At 40.1% G+C, this 15,465-nt stretch overlaps 2 protein-coding genes and 2 pseudogenes across 2 annotated transcripts; 2 read left to right on the forward strand and 2 right to left on the reverse strand.

Moving 5' to 3' along the window:
* Positions 1–2,032: 2,032 nt before the first annotated feature.
* On the reverse strand, positions 2,033–15,427 carry LOC121601679 (annotated as a pseudogene).
* LOC121601672 (histone H3-like) lies at positions 2,611–3,173 on the forward strand. Its single transcript, XM_041930489.1, has one exon. It carries the CDS (start codon positions 2,666–2,668, stop codon positions 3,074–3,076), a length of 411 nt encoding a protein of 136 aa, XP_041786423.1. The 5' UTR covers positions 2,611–2,665; the 3' UTR covers positions 3,077–3,173.
* On the reverse strand, positions 3,798–4,395 carry LOC121601675 (histone H2B-like). The gene has a single exon (XM_041930491.1). It carries the CDS (start codon positions 4,242–4,244, stop codon positions 3,870–3,872), a length of 375 nt encoding a protein of 124 aa, XP_041786425.1. The 5' UTR covers positions 4,245–4,395; the 3' UTR covers positions 3,798–3,869.
* LOC121601674 lies at positions 10,256–10,884 on the forward strand (annotated as a pseudogene).
* Positions 15,428–15,465: the final 38 nt, after the last annotated feature.

Genomic DNA, 15,465 nt, shown 5'->3' on the forward strand with positions numbered 1-15,465 from the left:
TGCATAATGCTTCGTAAACTAAAATATAATTTAGATTTTTTATTTACATTTATAAACTTCACACCACAATTGCGTTAAATTGCAGCCACTTTAGGCATTTTCGGCAATGAATGTTGTTTTACTTACACAATTTCAATTCAAAAATCTTCAAATTAACACACAATACATATTTTAAGTGTTTTCAAATTCTGATGATGGAAACTGTTTTAAGGTTTTGAGTTGAAGCATTGTTTTGTGTGTGTGCGCGGAAATGGTGTTATTGTGATCAAAAATAAAGAAAAGAAATCGAATATATAGAAACGAAAAAACAAATTTGTTGAAAAGAAGCTTTTTGTCATTATTATTTTTATCTATTCCGAAAGTTTTCAAGCTCACATCAGCATGAATAACATTCTCGTTTCTATAATTAATGCTATAGAACAGTGCTAACAAAAACGCATCGAAAGGCATGATTAGTTTAACTGTCGATTAACCACATAAATAAACAACATAACATAAACAGTGGATGCGTCTCACTTAGCTATGTAAAAAAGACCGTTAATTATTATAAAAGATCGTTATTTTCCACATTAGTCGATCTTAATTCTATATTGAATTTGGTCCTGGTTCTTAACATTCTTATTGGGGCCTGAAAGTTCTACTTATTAAAAATGACGGGCCTTCGAAAGATCCGCTAACAAGTTGGTATATAAATAAGCACTTCTTTCTTCTATGTTGCAGAGGTTCTATTCTAAATAACAGGCACCTTGTACGGTAAGAGGGACAAACAGAATTACGAGACGTCGGGAGACGATAAAACAATGAACGAGTAAGCTTGCGTTGAACCGATTCTAGCCTATATTTTAAATGTAGCTGTGTCGGTGTCCAAATAATACTAGCAAATTCTAATGTAGGACGGACAATTGCACAATACACAGCTTTTTTACTGAATGGATCGTTGGATTCTTTCTCAACACGCAAAATGAATCCTAACAAACGGAAAGCTTTTGAAAGTATTGCTTCATAGTGGTTCTATAACGTTAGTCTGCTATCTAAATGAGCGCCTAAATCATGAATCACATTTTTACGCGGCTTTGATCTATCATCAATTTTATATTCGCAAATAATGGGAAATCTTTTCCTAGTGTGGGATGTAACAGAACATTTTGATATGTTGAGACGCATATAATTGGAATGACACAACGCGTTAAATCGAGTTAAACAGATTTGAAGAATTAAGGAATTGGTTTGATCTGATACCGGTAGGAACATTTTCATATCACCTGCATAAAACAATTGTTCGCAATCCGGCATAACGTGAATAACATTATTTATGAAAATGTTAAAGAGAAAAGGGCCGAGAATGCTGCATTGTGGAACCCCAGACGGGTTGGTGAATGGTGCAGATAGAGAGGAGGAAATAATCACAGTAATATGCTTATCACTTAAATAATACGAGAGAAAATGAACGAGCGCGCTATTAACTCCGTAGCTTGATAGTTTTGAAATTAGAATTGAGTGATTTACGGATTCAAAGGCAGCATTGACGCTGTTAGCTGTTGCTGTATAATAAATTCACAAACCTCATGTGAACAGTGTTGTATTTTTCACCCGTTTTCCTTCTTTTGATGAATTATCCAAAGTATCAATGAACGATGCGCATGTGTAAGTCAAATTTGAGCTAATGCAAAAAAACGGTATGTTCCACGCGGCGATTATTGCTTCAAGAGGATGAGAGTTTTGCCCTGAAAAAAAAATATTTTTATTAGAAAATATAAAATTAATCACTATATAAATAAATAAATAAAAATTATTTGTTTTAACAAACGCTTCAATCGTTTTTTTTTTTATGTACGATTCAAACGCATACGTAAAAGTTAAAAAAAGCACATTTACAAAACGCCATTTCATATAAATGCACTGCATATACAGCAGTGTGAGTGCTTGTTATGCGAGTAAAATGTTAAACGCACGCCATTCGAAGCCATCATAGATTTTTTTTCTCAAATATAATTGTCGCATGTTGCGGAAGACATAGCTCTTGAGTAATGTATTGTGGTCCTGAAAAGGACCGTTTGATTTGAGACTCCATTTGGAGGTTTGTTAGAGCACGTTGAATTTAACCTCCGAAACCGTACAGAGTACGGCCCTGACGCTTCAGAGCATACACCACATCCATAGCGGTGACGGTCTTACGCTTGGCGTGTTCAGTGTAAGTGACCGCATCACGGATCACATTCTCCAGAAACACTTTCAGGACGCCACGGGTTTCCTCGTAGATGAGGCCGGAGATACGTTTCACTCCTCCGCGCCGAGCCAAACGGCGGATGGCGGGCTTGGTAATGCCCTGGATGTTATCCCGCAGCACTTTTCGGTGACGCTTGGCTCCTCCTTTACCCAGACCTTTTCCTCCCTTTCCTCTTCCAGTCATGATGAGCACAGGATTGTACGTTCACGATGTTCACACTTTAAATTGACGATAACGAATGAGCGTTTTCGAGCTCAACGTCCCTATTTATACTTTTTCATCCACGCATTCCCTCTTGCTCTTAAGATGAGAGAAAATGAGGGTTGACAAGCGCATAAATAGAGCTGTTGTTCGAGCAGTTTCATCATTTAACGTTCAACTTTTGTTAAAGAAACAAGTTCGCTCCGTGCTCAACGAAACCTACGCTCCCGAAGTGAAATGGCTCGTACCAAGCAAACCGCTCGTAAATCGACTGGAGGTAAGGCTCCTCGCAAGCAGCTGGCCACTAAGGCTGCTCGTAAAAGTGCCCCGGCCACCGGAGGAGTGAAGAAGCCACATCGTTACCGTCCGGGAACGGTGGCCCTCCGAGAAATCCGTCGCTACCAGAAGTCGACCGAGCTGCTCATCCGCAAGCTGCCCTTCCAGCGCTTGGTGCGTGAGATCGCCCAGGACTTCAAGACTAATCTCCGCTTCCAGAGCTCAGCCGTGATGGCGCTGCAGGAAGCCAGCGAGGCGTACCTGGTTGGTCTGTTCGAAGACACGAATCTGTGCGCCATCCACGCCAAGCGCGTCACCATCATGCCCAAGGACATCCAGCTGGCCCGTCGCATCCGCGGAGAGCGTGCCTAAATCGTCCATGCATCCGGAAGCGGTCCCTGTCTAAACGGGGCATTTCCTTCTCAAAACGGTCCTTTTCAGGACCACCAATACTGTTGAACATACCAAGAATTTTCTTTCGATTGCTATTACGAAATGGTATATGTGAAGGCAAGCTAACACGTATGTCGTTTTGTTTTTACGAGATAATGATGAAAAGGGGGAATATTTGTTTCAAACAATCATCGTTATGGGGGGTAATTTAACTTTTTCTTGTCAAAGTTTCGCTGTTGAATAAGGCAGCTATGGATTTTGACAATATTAACCAATACTATATTACCACTTAAATTACCTATGACTATATTACCAACATCGTAGCTTACAACAAACCACGAACGAATAGTATGACATTATATTTTACAACAAATGTTCGACACAACCAGCTTAACTATGACTCATAGGCACGAAAATGAAAACGCGTACGAAAACGATCCTTCAATACTTATAAAGCAACATTAAAATCGAACAAATCTATTACAACTTTTAACTCACGACCCATAAGCTGCAAGTGGTTGCTTTGTCGATAAATTATCCTTGTACGCGAGAGGAAAATTTAAATTAAAAAAATGATTTTCATACAACGAGCGAAACGACTTCTACACATAAATTATGATCCACGAAACTCCATTTACAATTTCACTTCGGAAAACGCTTCCAACCAGTGCGGATGAAATGAAGGATAATTCTTTGTTTGAATGCGGTTTGTGGTCCTGAAAAGGACCGATTTAAGAGATGTTCATGAAAAGAAGCCAATCATTTCAGTGGCTTACTTCGAGCTGGTGTACTTTGTGACAGCCTTCGTTCCTTCGGAGACGGCGTGCTTGGCAAGCTCACCAGGTAGCAGCAGACGAACAGCGGTTTGGATTTCGCGGGACGTGATCGTCGAACGTTTGTTGTAGTGCGCCAAGCGGGACGCCTCAGCAGCAATGCGTTCAAAGATATCGTTGACGAAACTGTTCATGATGCTCATGGCCTTCGAAGAGAAGCCAGTATCCGGGTGGACTTGCTTCAACACTTTGTAGATGTAAATAGCGTAGCTTTCCTTGCGGGTCTTGCGCTTCTTTTTCTTGTCGGACTTGGAAATATTTTTCTGGGCTTTGCCAGACTTCTTCGCAGCTTTTCCACTGGTTTTGGGTGCCATTTCGACGGAAAAATTCACTCAACACTGGGACACGATGTGTTCGATTCAACGGGTGATTGCGTTCTAGACAAATTCCAAGCTCTCCGATCGCTTATAACGGGCCGTGAGAGAGGATACGTATCGTGCAGCTCGAAAAATTCCAAACGAGTATCGCGCAGCTCGAATAAGCTGCTATATAAGCATCGGTCGAGTCAAAATTGCTCCATTATAAAAAAAAAAAAAAAAAAAAAAAAAAAAAAAAAAAAAAAAAAAAAAAAAAAAAAAAAAAGACCATATAAAAAGACCATTCTTGTGCGAGCGGTTAACCCGGACGGACGTGTTTTTGTTCAACTCCAGTGTCTACGCCAACGGTCTCGGGAGAGAACGTTGGCAAGAAGTGAAAATACCGTTACTTTTTGTGTGTGATCTCGGGAGAGAAAAAACCACAGTGCCAGCTGCGCGCGTTGATATTTGTTCAGTGAGAGTGACACATACACACGCACACACGACACAGTTTGGAACGTGCGACAAGCACAGCGCTTTGGCGCCAAGAACGTCGTTCGCTGCGTAAGCAGTGAAGCCGGTGTTTTTCGTGCCATTGTACCCCGCTACTCGGGAGAGTAACGAGTGAAATTATCTTTTTTGTCTTGCATTAAAATTCTATTGTTTTTATTATTCCGAAATTGTAAATATTAGTCTTAAATTTAATTGAACTTTCGCTTTTCAGGAACACTTTTTTACTTAATTTTTTTTTATATATACCTCATATACATTATATACATTGCATTGAACTAAATAATACTAACCAACCCGGCAAAATGCCGGGACCCTCGCATCCTGTACGGGATGCACTTCCGCCTGAGCCTCCCCAGAGAGCTCGATCATTACCACCATGGATGGACCGTAATAACGAGTTTGGGGACATGAAGTTCCTCGTTCTCGAGCCGTTGAAAGGCTTTAAGCTCCCGCAAAACCCATGGATCATTTCAAAGAGCATTACCAACGTGGTTGGAGAGCTTACCGAAAGCAGCCACTCGATGGAATTTGGGCAGAAATATCTCATCAAAACCCGAAACCTTGCGCAGTACACAAAAATGCAAAGCATCACGCAACTCATCGACGGTACGAAAGTATCCATCACCCCTCACGCTACGTTGAACACAGTCCAGTGCGTAATATTCGCCCCGGAGCTGAAAGGACTGAAGGACGAAGAAATTCTGCTGAACATGGAAAGTCAAAACGTCAAGCAAGTCCGACGATTCACCCGAAAGGTGAATGACGAAATACAACCAACGAACTCTTTCCTGATACGCGTGGAAGCTGGAAAAATACCGGAATCCCTTCGCGTAGGGCTGTTGCAGGTGCGAACGAAACCATACTACCCAAAACCAATGCTGTGCTACAAATGCGCCAGCTTTGGGCACACAAAAGTACGCTGCTCAAAGGGACAGGTCTGTGGAAACTGCGGAACCGCAGCACACGGAGAATGTTCGACCCATCCCGCTTGCGTGAACTGCAAAGGCGAACACAGCGCGTTCTCTCGCGAATGCCCTGCGTTCCAATTTGAAGAACAAGTCATAAAAATAAAAGTCGACCACAACTGCACCTACAAGGAAGCTCGGCAAATGGCACTCCAACAACATCAGCAAACAAGTGCTGTACAGCAGCGAATCACATTTGCGCAACAAACTACAACGGTGGATGAAAAAGACATCAAAATCAAGCGGCTCGAAGAAGAACAGAACGAACTGAAGAAAACGATCCTAGAACAGATGAAAAAAATGGATACCCAGAGCAAGCTCATCGAAGCTCTTCTGAAGAAACTGAAAGAACCAAATGTAAATTTACAGAATAATAAGAATAACACAACTAACGAAGCCACAACACAAATCGAAGAAAATCAAAGCAAGACCCAATCCAACAATGTCTGCAACAGCAACAACAATATTGAAGCAACGGATAACCCCGAAACCGACAACGAAACGAATGACCAGGAAACGATGTCTACATCCGACACAGAATCAGAAAATTCGGCCGCATCCATCATTTCAGCACAATCCCGCAAACGAAACCACAACCTGGAAAACGTTTCATCAGAAGAAGAAGAATTAAGAAATGCAGTGAAAAACATGGCATCCAACGAAATCGCAGTCATCTCGCCCATCGCTTCTCCCACTCTTCCCTCGGAACAACGATCACCAACTGCCAAACCATCGAAGAAAAAACATCGCCACTGAATTTATTCTCCTTTCCTCTTACCCTAATTGTTTACTGACCTAAACCATAATAATGCTCTCCTCAACCAATAATACTAATGACACAAACAAACCATTCCTACTAAACTGGAACATAAGAGGAATGAACACTAACCTCTACGAACTTCAACTACTAATAAACGAATACAAACCTGCCGTCATAACACTTCAAGAAGTTCGCGATCCGCCTAATACCAACCATTCTCCACTTAACCACTACAATTGGTCCTACAAGCTTTCTCCAACTAACCCACATCACAGTGTTGCAATAGGTGTACATAAATCTATTCCCTTCAAATTAATAAAAACTAACACCAATCTTTCCGCAATAGCAGTCAACATAAAGTCTCCCATAGACATGACCATTGTCTCACTCTACATGCCCCCTAGAGCTACCTTCAACCAATCCGAACTTAACTCTTTTCTTAACCTTTTTTCCCATCCCTTGCTAATAGCAGGAGATCTTAATGCAGAAGATAAAAACCTTAGAATCTCTAAAACTAACAGAAAATTCAATAGACTCAATAACATTTTTACTAACCATAATCTCTCTTTCATTTCTAACCCTAACCCAACCCGACTATGTATCTCATCAGGTACAGAATCCTTCCTTGACTATGTCATCTCATCCTTCTCCCTTCTTAACGAACTTAAACTATACGTATTGGCGGACACACATGGCAGTGATCACTATCCGATCATCGTGAAAAGTAAACCATCGCTTCCGGAAAACAAACAACGACCAAAATGGAAATATGAAAATGCCGATTGGACATCATACCAAATTAATGTACTGATACACCTACATTCAGACCCCCAGCCCACAGAAGGAAACATCATTAAAATCATAAACGATGCAGCAGCGAAATCAATACCAAAATCAAAGGGCAAACCTGGCAAGCGAAGTGTTCACTGGTGGAACGACACTGTCGCTAAAGCCATAAAAAAGAGACGTAAAGCGCTCCGAAAACTGCAGAATGCCAAGAAAAACCAAGACCACACCCATATCCCTACCCTCTCCGAGGAATTTCAAATTGCCCATCGCATTGCAAGAGAGGAAATCAAAAAGGCAAAACAAGAATCATGGAATAGATTCAAAGATAGCATAAGTCCCGAAATGTCTGGAAAAGACATGTGGAGAAATGTAAAATGCCTTACAGAACGCAAGCAAGACATCGCTCATATCATCATCAAAACCGATGACGACACAATAGTCCCAGTTGAGTCAACACCAGAGGTACTTGCCACTCATTTTGCCACCATATCCGCCACAAATAGTTATTCCCCAGAATTTAAGACTATCAAAGCAACAACCGAGTCCATCCCACTAAATTTCAATAGCAGACCCAACATTCATTACAACAGATCCTTTTCCATAGCCGAACTGAATTGTGCTCTTGCAAAGTGCAAAGGCAACTCAGCCGGACCAGACGACATTGGCTATCCACTGCTAAAAAACCTTCCTTCTGAAGGAAAATACCTACTCTTAAAGCTATACAACTTCATCTGGCAGAGTGGCAAAATTCCTCCTCACTGGAAGAAAAGTTTAACAATTCCCATATTAAAGCCCGACAAATCAAAACACAGCCCAAATAGCTACCGACCAATAAGTTTACTAAACTGCATCGGAAAAGTGTTGGAAAGAATGGTAAACCGACGTCTTACCCAAGAACTGGAAGGCAGGAAACTCCTTAGCATAAGTCAACATGCGTTTAGATGCGGATTAGGCACGGAAACTTACTTTGTGCAACTCGAAGAACTACTGGCCAAAGTAATATCCGATAAACATCATGCCGACTGTGCTATCATCGACTTGGCTAAAGCTTTCGATCGGACATGGAAATACGCAATCATGCGCCAGCTAGCCAGATGGAATTTCGGAGGTAACATGATCACATTCCTCGATGATTTCCTCTCAGACCGTACCTTCGAGGTTCTGATTGGAACGAACAAATCTAGCACTAAAACGCTCGAAAACGGAGTTCCTCAGGGAGCCATCCTTTCTCCAACATTATTTCTGATCAGCATCGAAAGTCTTCTCCGCTCACTACCACCATCCATCACTCCATTGGTTTACGCTGATGATATCGTTCTGATCTCGAGCAATGCAGATAATGGAGTTGCGCGATACAATCTGCAACAGGGACTGCACATCTTATGGGAATGGTCAAAACGTATTGGTTATGACATCGCTGCTGAAAAAAGCAATATAATGCACATCTGCAACAAACCACATCCAACCGTACCGCTTTGCCTTAATCAAAGACAAATTCCAGACTGCAAAAAAGCAAAGATACTCGGGATCACAATAGACCAAAAACTCACATTCCAAGCCCACATTAAACAGCTAAATACTACAGCTACCAAGAAAATCAACCTTTTCCAAATGCTCAGCACAGGAACCCACAAAGCTTCAAAAGATACACTTATCTTCATTATTAATCACTGGTTGCTTCCAAAACTACTGTACGGTATAGAAATAGTATCGATTAAAAAGGAACAGTTTGAAAAAGCAATAAGCCCCATCTACCATGCCGTTCTACGATATGCCATAGGCGCCTTCCGAACCAGCCCCATCGTCTCTATGCTAAGTGAGAGCGGACTTCTTCCACTTAGCCATATAATAACAACTAAATTAGCCGCAACAGCAACAAGAATTAAAGAAAAGAATATCCAAGCACCATCATTCCTCAATAGAGCCAACTCCAAACTTTTCGCTATAACAAACTGCAATATCCCGGATATCACAACACTGTTACATCTTGGCACTAGGCCGTGGTACCATGAACCCCCTAACATAGACTGGCATTTTAAAAACATCCTTAAAGCAGGTTGCAATAGTACAATAGCACAAAAACATTTCATAGAACACACAAACAACAAATACATGAAGCACAACCACATTTACACCGATGGATCCGTCGATGGAGCAGCAGCAGGATTCGGGATTTACTCACCCATTGATAAAGTAGCGTCCAAACTGCCGGATCACACTTCCATCTTTACGGCAGAAACGTTGGCAATAATCCAGGCAGTTGAAGATACTCTGCGCTCTGACCTGGAAAACGTCATCTTTACCGACAGCGCAAGTGTCCTCTCGGCACTAGAGCATGGAACATGTAAGGACCCAAACATCCAAAAGCTCTACCAGGTCACTAGCCCACACATAAACCAGGATCAACAACTCACCATCTGTTGGATACCTGGTCACGCTGGTATCAAAGGCAACGAGATCGCCGACCGCCTCGCCAACAAAGGCCGAAGAAAAACATCAACCTACAACACCTCGCTGCCTAAAAGAGACGCAATTATCTATATAAATGGAAAAATAAGAGAGGCGTGGGAAAAGGAATGGTTTAAAACCAAGAACAACTTCCTTCGGCTAGTGAAATCAACAACTACACCATGGCCATCAGTAATAAAACATCGAGACCAAAAGATCCTTACTCGATTAAGAATAGGCCACACTAGACTGACCCACAGCCATCTCATCGAACGATCCAGTCCTCCTCTCTGCCAATTCTGCGGGACCACTATAACAATATTCCACCTCTTAACAGAATGCCACGGATACGCACAACTTCGTAAGACTTGCCATCTTGACTCCAACATAGACTCAATACTTTCACTTCACCCTCAGAAACAAGAAAATCTACTAAAATTTCTAAAACTATCACATTTATTCCATCAACTATAACAATCTAATAGTCTAACTTTTCCCCACAAAGAGGCGAAAGAACTCCGCAGGAGCCAAAGCCTCTCTAAACCATACTAACAACAACATTATAAAAAGACCCTTCTCAAAGAGAACATCGTGTTGTTCGTGATCCCTTACAAACGTTCCCCAATCAAATCTAACCATGTCTGGCCGTGGAAAGGGAGGAAAGGTAAAGGGAAAGGCAAAGTCCCGCTCCAACCGTGCCGGTCTTCAGTTCCCCGTTGGCCGTATTCATCGTCTCCTGCGCAAGGGTAACTATGCCGACGCGTCGGTGCCGGAGCGCCCGTGTATCTGGCAGCCGTCATGGAGTACTTGGCCGCTGAAGTGCTTGAGTTGGCCGGAAACGCTGCCCGTGACAACAAGAAGACGCGCATCATCCCGCGTCATCTGCAACTGGCCATCCGCAACGACGAGGAGTTGAACAAGCTGCTGTCCGGAGTAACCATCGCTCAGGGTGGTGTGCTGCCCTACATTCAGGCCGTGCTGCTGCCCAAGAAGACCGAAAAGAAGGCTTAAACTGTGTAACAAAGCTTCCTTCATCTCAAACCCAAAACCGTCCTTTTCAGGGCGACAAATAACTTTGCCAAAGACATTTTATTCGATTTATGCTGATATGGGACAACCAGAAGTAAGAACATTTTCTAATATAGAACGGTGCTTGAAAGTGTGCACAAAATGTAAATGAAAAAATGTGCCTCCTTTGGCACAAAAAGCATCATTTACTGTTTTCAATTCTCTAACCCTGCGAATTATGTAAAATGCAGCATATCAGAAGCGATGTGTAAAATTTTCCAGGTAGCTTGGTAAAGCGGGTTGGTTTTACCATAGCAAATGCAAGCAGTGATACCTGTGTGTTGACCTTTTTTCTGGAAACGCTAAAGGACACGTTTACCTGATTTATCGTGAACCACGGGAAAATGTTAAAAGTGTTGGTCAAAAAATATTGTGTGTTCAGGTAAGGCTAGGTTCTCACAACAGTTTGGCTTTCAATATATCGTTAACGTTGGAAATGGCTTTAAAAAAAGTTGGACCAAAGATTAGGAACATTCATATAAATAAACATCCTCTATAATGTTTCCCTTCACCCTTCATTTAAATAACCATGTGAATATTTCTGGCATTTTATAGTATATTTTTAAACAATATTTTCATTTGCAATGTAGGAATGCCAATAAAATACAATAAATTGAAATGTCCCTAACGCATGTGCAACTCCACATTCAATAATGCCATCTAGTGGTGATCAAAGTCCCTGCAACCAGTCGTAACGCCATCTTAATAATTGGTAAAAGTAAGGCTCAGCCCTTGACGTTACAAAGGAGAAACGTTACTTGTCTTTTAAAATTCCCAAGCTGCATTTCATAGAGGGTTGGTCATCCACGCGACCGATCGGTGTGCATAAGTTAAATAAGAAATATTTAACATTTCGAATAAAATAACAATAATTTGCTTTGGGATAAATCGATATCAGTGAGATTAAATAGTTTAATTACAAGTTAAAAAAAGAATAAGTGTTTTCATTCATGAACTATAATTCAAGCAAAAAAGTCTTACAGTTTAAAGGTCTTAAAAGCCTCTAAGCTTATAATTGTTGTAACGTTGCCAAAGTAAAAAATATAAATTATATAAAGTATATCCAAAGAAATTAAATATGTGCAATTAATTTAAAGCCTATTTAGATAACGTTTATGGTGATTTTGAATGCCGGTTGCTATGGATGCGAGGGCTCTTTTGAAATGGCACTTATCGAGTTTAATAGATCCTTTCATAATTTTCAAAATTCTAGTTTTACCAAAAGATTGGAATAAAAAATGAGTTTTTTGTGATAACATATCGAAGTTTATTGAATGTTATAAAAGTATTTCTTGAAGTTGTTATAACTCGCATTGATGCAAAAAATATTAAGATAATAATAGTGTTATAACTTTTCATTATCATAAATTATCAATGAGTCATATCTTTCAAAAAGCTTTTTATTTTTGTTCAAAATAGGTCTTTTCTCATTATTGCATACAAATATTCAATATTAAGACATGATTAATAATCTATCAATTTGCTTATCTACGATGGTAAAACCAGGCGTTAAGAAAATGCTGCTTGGGTTTGCGCTAAACAGGCGTTACGTGTAACGCTTGCGTAACGTAGAGGGCGGATGTTCATGATATCCCAGGGTGTTTGTCCTGGATAATAACTGGGAAACATTTGTATGATAACGAAAGCTGGGGAACAATCACCAATTGTAAAGATTAAAACGGAAACATCGCTTGTGGAGCTTCGCTACGTTATTATTCAAAATGAAGTCAGTATCCCAATCCCATCAGTAAGAAAATATATGGAATTCAGTTAACATCCTAGATGTTGGAGGTTGAGTTAATTTCTACATCTTTATACCATCCTGCTAGCAAATCTTGCACAAAGTATTTGGCGGGAAGCTCTTGCTTGACACTTGTTAACGCTCTCTTGAGAATATGGTGAATTTGCAAATTTTTGCTCTTATAGAAAACTCAAGTGGTGAGACTTATCTTTTCTAGGGCGCAATCCTGCATAATGCTTCGTAAACTAACATATAATTTAGAATTTTTATTTACATTTATAAACTTCACACCATAATTGCGTTGAATTGCAGCCACTTTAGGCATTTTCGGCAATGAATATTGTTTTCCTTATGCAATTGCAATTGGCAAAACTATTGTATTAATCACAAACCAATTGCAAACCTTGTACTTTTGCGAAAAAATCAAGATTCTCAATTATTTTACTCGAAAAAATTTTAAATATCATTAATCTGCATGGAAATTTTGATTCGTTTCTGGACAGTTTGGAGCTCATATTTCAAACTGCAAGCGATTTGATACATATTCCGAACAGGCTTAAACTTCCTTCAAAAATCTTCAAATTAACACACAATACATATTTTCAGTTTTTTCATGGTCTGGTGATGGAAACTGCTTTAAGGTTTTGAGTTGAGGCAATGATTTGTGTGTACGCGGAAATGGTTTTATTGTAATCAAAACTAAAGAAAAGAAATAGAATACATACAAACGAAAAACTTCGTATTTGTTGAAAATAAGCTTATTGTTACAATTATTTTTATCTATTCCGAAGGTTTTCAAGCTAACATAAGCATGCATAACATTCTCGTTTCTATAATTAATGCTATAGAACAGTGGTAACAAAAACACATCGAAAGGCATGATTAGTTTAACTGTCGATTAACCACATAAATAAACAACATAACATAAACAGTGGATGCGTCTCACTTAGCTATGTAAAAAAGACCGTTAATTATTATAAAAGATCGTTATTTTCCACATTAGTCGATCTTAATTCTATATTGAATTTGGTCCTGGTTCTTAACATTCTTATTGGGGCCTGAAAGTTCTATTTATTAAAAATAACGGGCCTTCGAAAGATCCGCTAACAAGTTTGTATATAAATAAGCACTTCTTGCTTCTATGTTGCAGAGGTTCTATTCCAAATAACAGGCAACTTGTACGGTAAGAGGGACCAACAGAATTACGAGACGTTGGGAGACGATAAAACAATGAACGAGTAAGCTTGCGTTGAACCGATTCTAGCCTATATTTTAAATGTAGCTGTGTCGGTGTCCAAATAATACTAGCAAATTCTAATGTAGGACGGACAATTGCACAATACACAGCTTTTTTACTGAATGGATCGTTGGAGTCTTTCTCAACGCGCAAAATGAATCCTAACAAACGGAAAGCATTTGAAAGTGTTGCTTTATAGTGGTTCTATAACGTTAGTCTGCTATCTAAATGAGCGCCTAAATCATGAATCACATTTTTACGCGGCTTTGATCTATCATCAATTTTATATTCGCAAATAATGGGAAATCTTTTCCTAGTGTACGATGTAACAGAACATTTTGATATGTTGAGACGCATACACTTGGAACTACACAACGCGTTAAATCGAGTTAAACAGATTTGAAGAGTTAAAGAGTTGGTTTGATCTGATACCGGTAGGAACATTTTCATATCACCTGCATAAAACAATTTTTCGCAATCCGGCATAACGTGAATAACATCATTTATGAAAATGTTAAAAAGAAAAGGGCCGAGAATGCTGCATTGTGGAACCCCAGACGGGTTGGTGAATGGTGCAGTTAGAGAGGAGGAGATATTCACTGTAATATGCTTATCACTTAAATTATAGGAGAGCAAATGAACGAGCGCCCTATTAACTCCGTAGCTTGATAGTTTTGAAATTAGCATTGAGTAATTTACGGATTCAAAGGCAGCATTGACGCTGTTAGCTGTTGCTTTATAATAAATTCACAAACCTCATGTGAAGAGTGTTGTTTTTTTCACCTGTTTTTCTTCTTTTGATGAGTCATCGCAAGTATCAATGAACGATGCGCATGTGTAAGTCAAATTTGAGCTGATGCAAAAAAACGGTATGTTCCACGCGGCGATTATTGCTTCAAGAGGATGAAAGGTTTGTTCTGAAAAAGAAAATATTTTTTAATTAGAAAATTTAAATAAAAAACTTAAGAAAGAATGAAAAATGATTCGTTTTAACAAACGCTTCAGTCGTCGCTTTTATGTACGATTCAAACGCATACGTATAAGTTAAAAAAGCACATTTACAAAACGCCATTTCATGTAAATGCACTGCATATACAGCAGTGTGAGTGCTTGTTATGCGAGTTAAATTGTTATACGCACGCCATTCGAAGCCATCATTGATTTTTTTCTCAAATAAGAATTGTCGCATGTTGCGAAAGACACAGCTCTTGAGTAATGTATTGTGGTCCTGAAAAGGACCGTTTGATTTGAGACTCCATTTGGAGGTTTGTTAGAGCACGTTGAATTTAACCTCCGAAACCGTACAGAGTACGGCCCTGACGCTTCAGAGCATACACCACATCCATAGCGGTGACGGTCTTACGCTTGGCGTGTTCAGTGTAAGTGACCGCATCACGGATCACATTCTCAAGAAACACTTTCAGCACGCCACGGGTTTCCTCGTAGATGAGGCCGGAGATACGTTTCACTCCTCCGCGCCGAGCCAAACGGCGGATGGCGGGCTTGGTAATGCCCTGGATGTTATCTCGCAGCACTTTTCGGTGACGCTTGGCTCCTCCTTTACCCAGGCCTTTTCCTCCCTTTCCTCTTCCAGTCATGATGAGCACAGGATTGTACGTTCACGATGTTCACACTTTAAATTGACGATCACGAATGAGCGTTTTCGAGCTCAACGTCCCTATTTATACTTTTTCATCCACGCATTCCCTCATGCTCTT

The sequence above is a fragment of the Anopheles merus genome, unplaced genomic scaffold (genome assembly GCF_017562075.2).
Source record: "Anopheles merus strain MAF unplaced genomic scaffold, AmerM5.1 LNR4000139, whole genome shotgun sequence".
In the NCBI taxonomy this organism is placed as follows: Eukaryota; Metazoa; Arthropoda; class Insecta; order Diptera; family Culicidae; genus Anopheles; species Anopheles merus.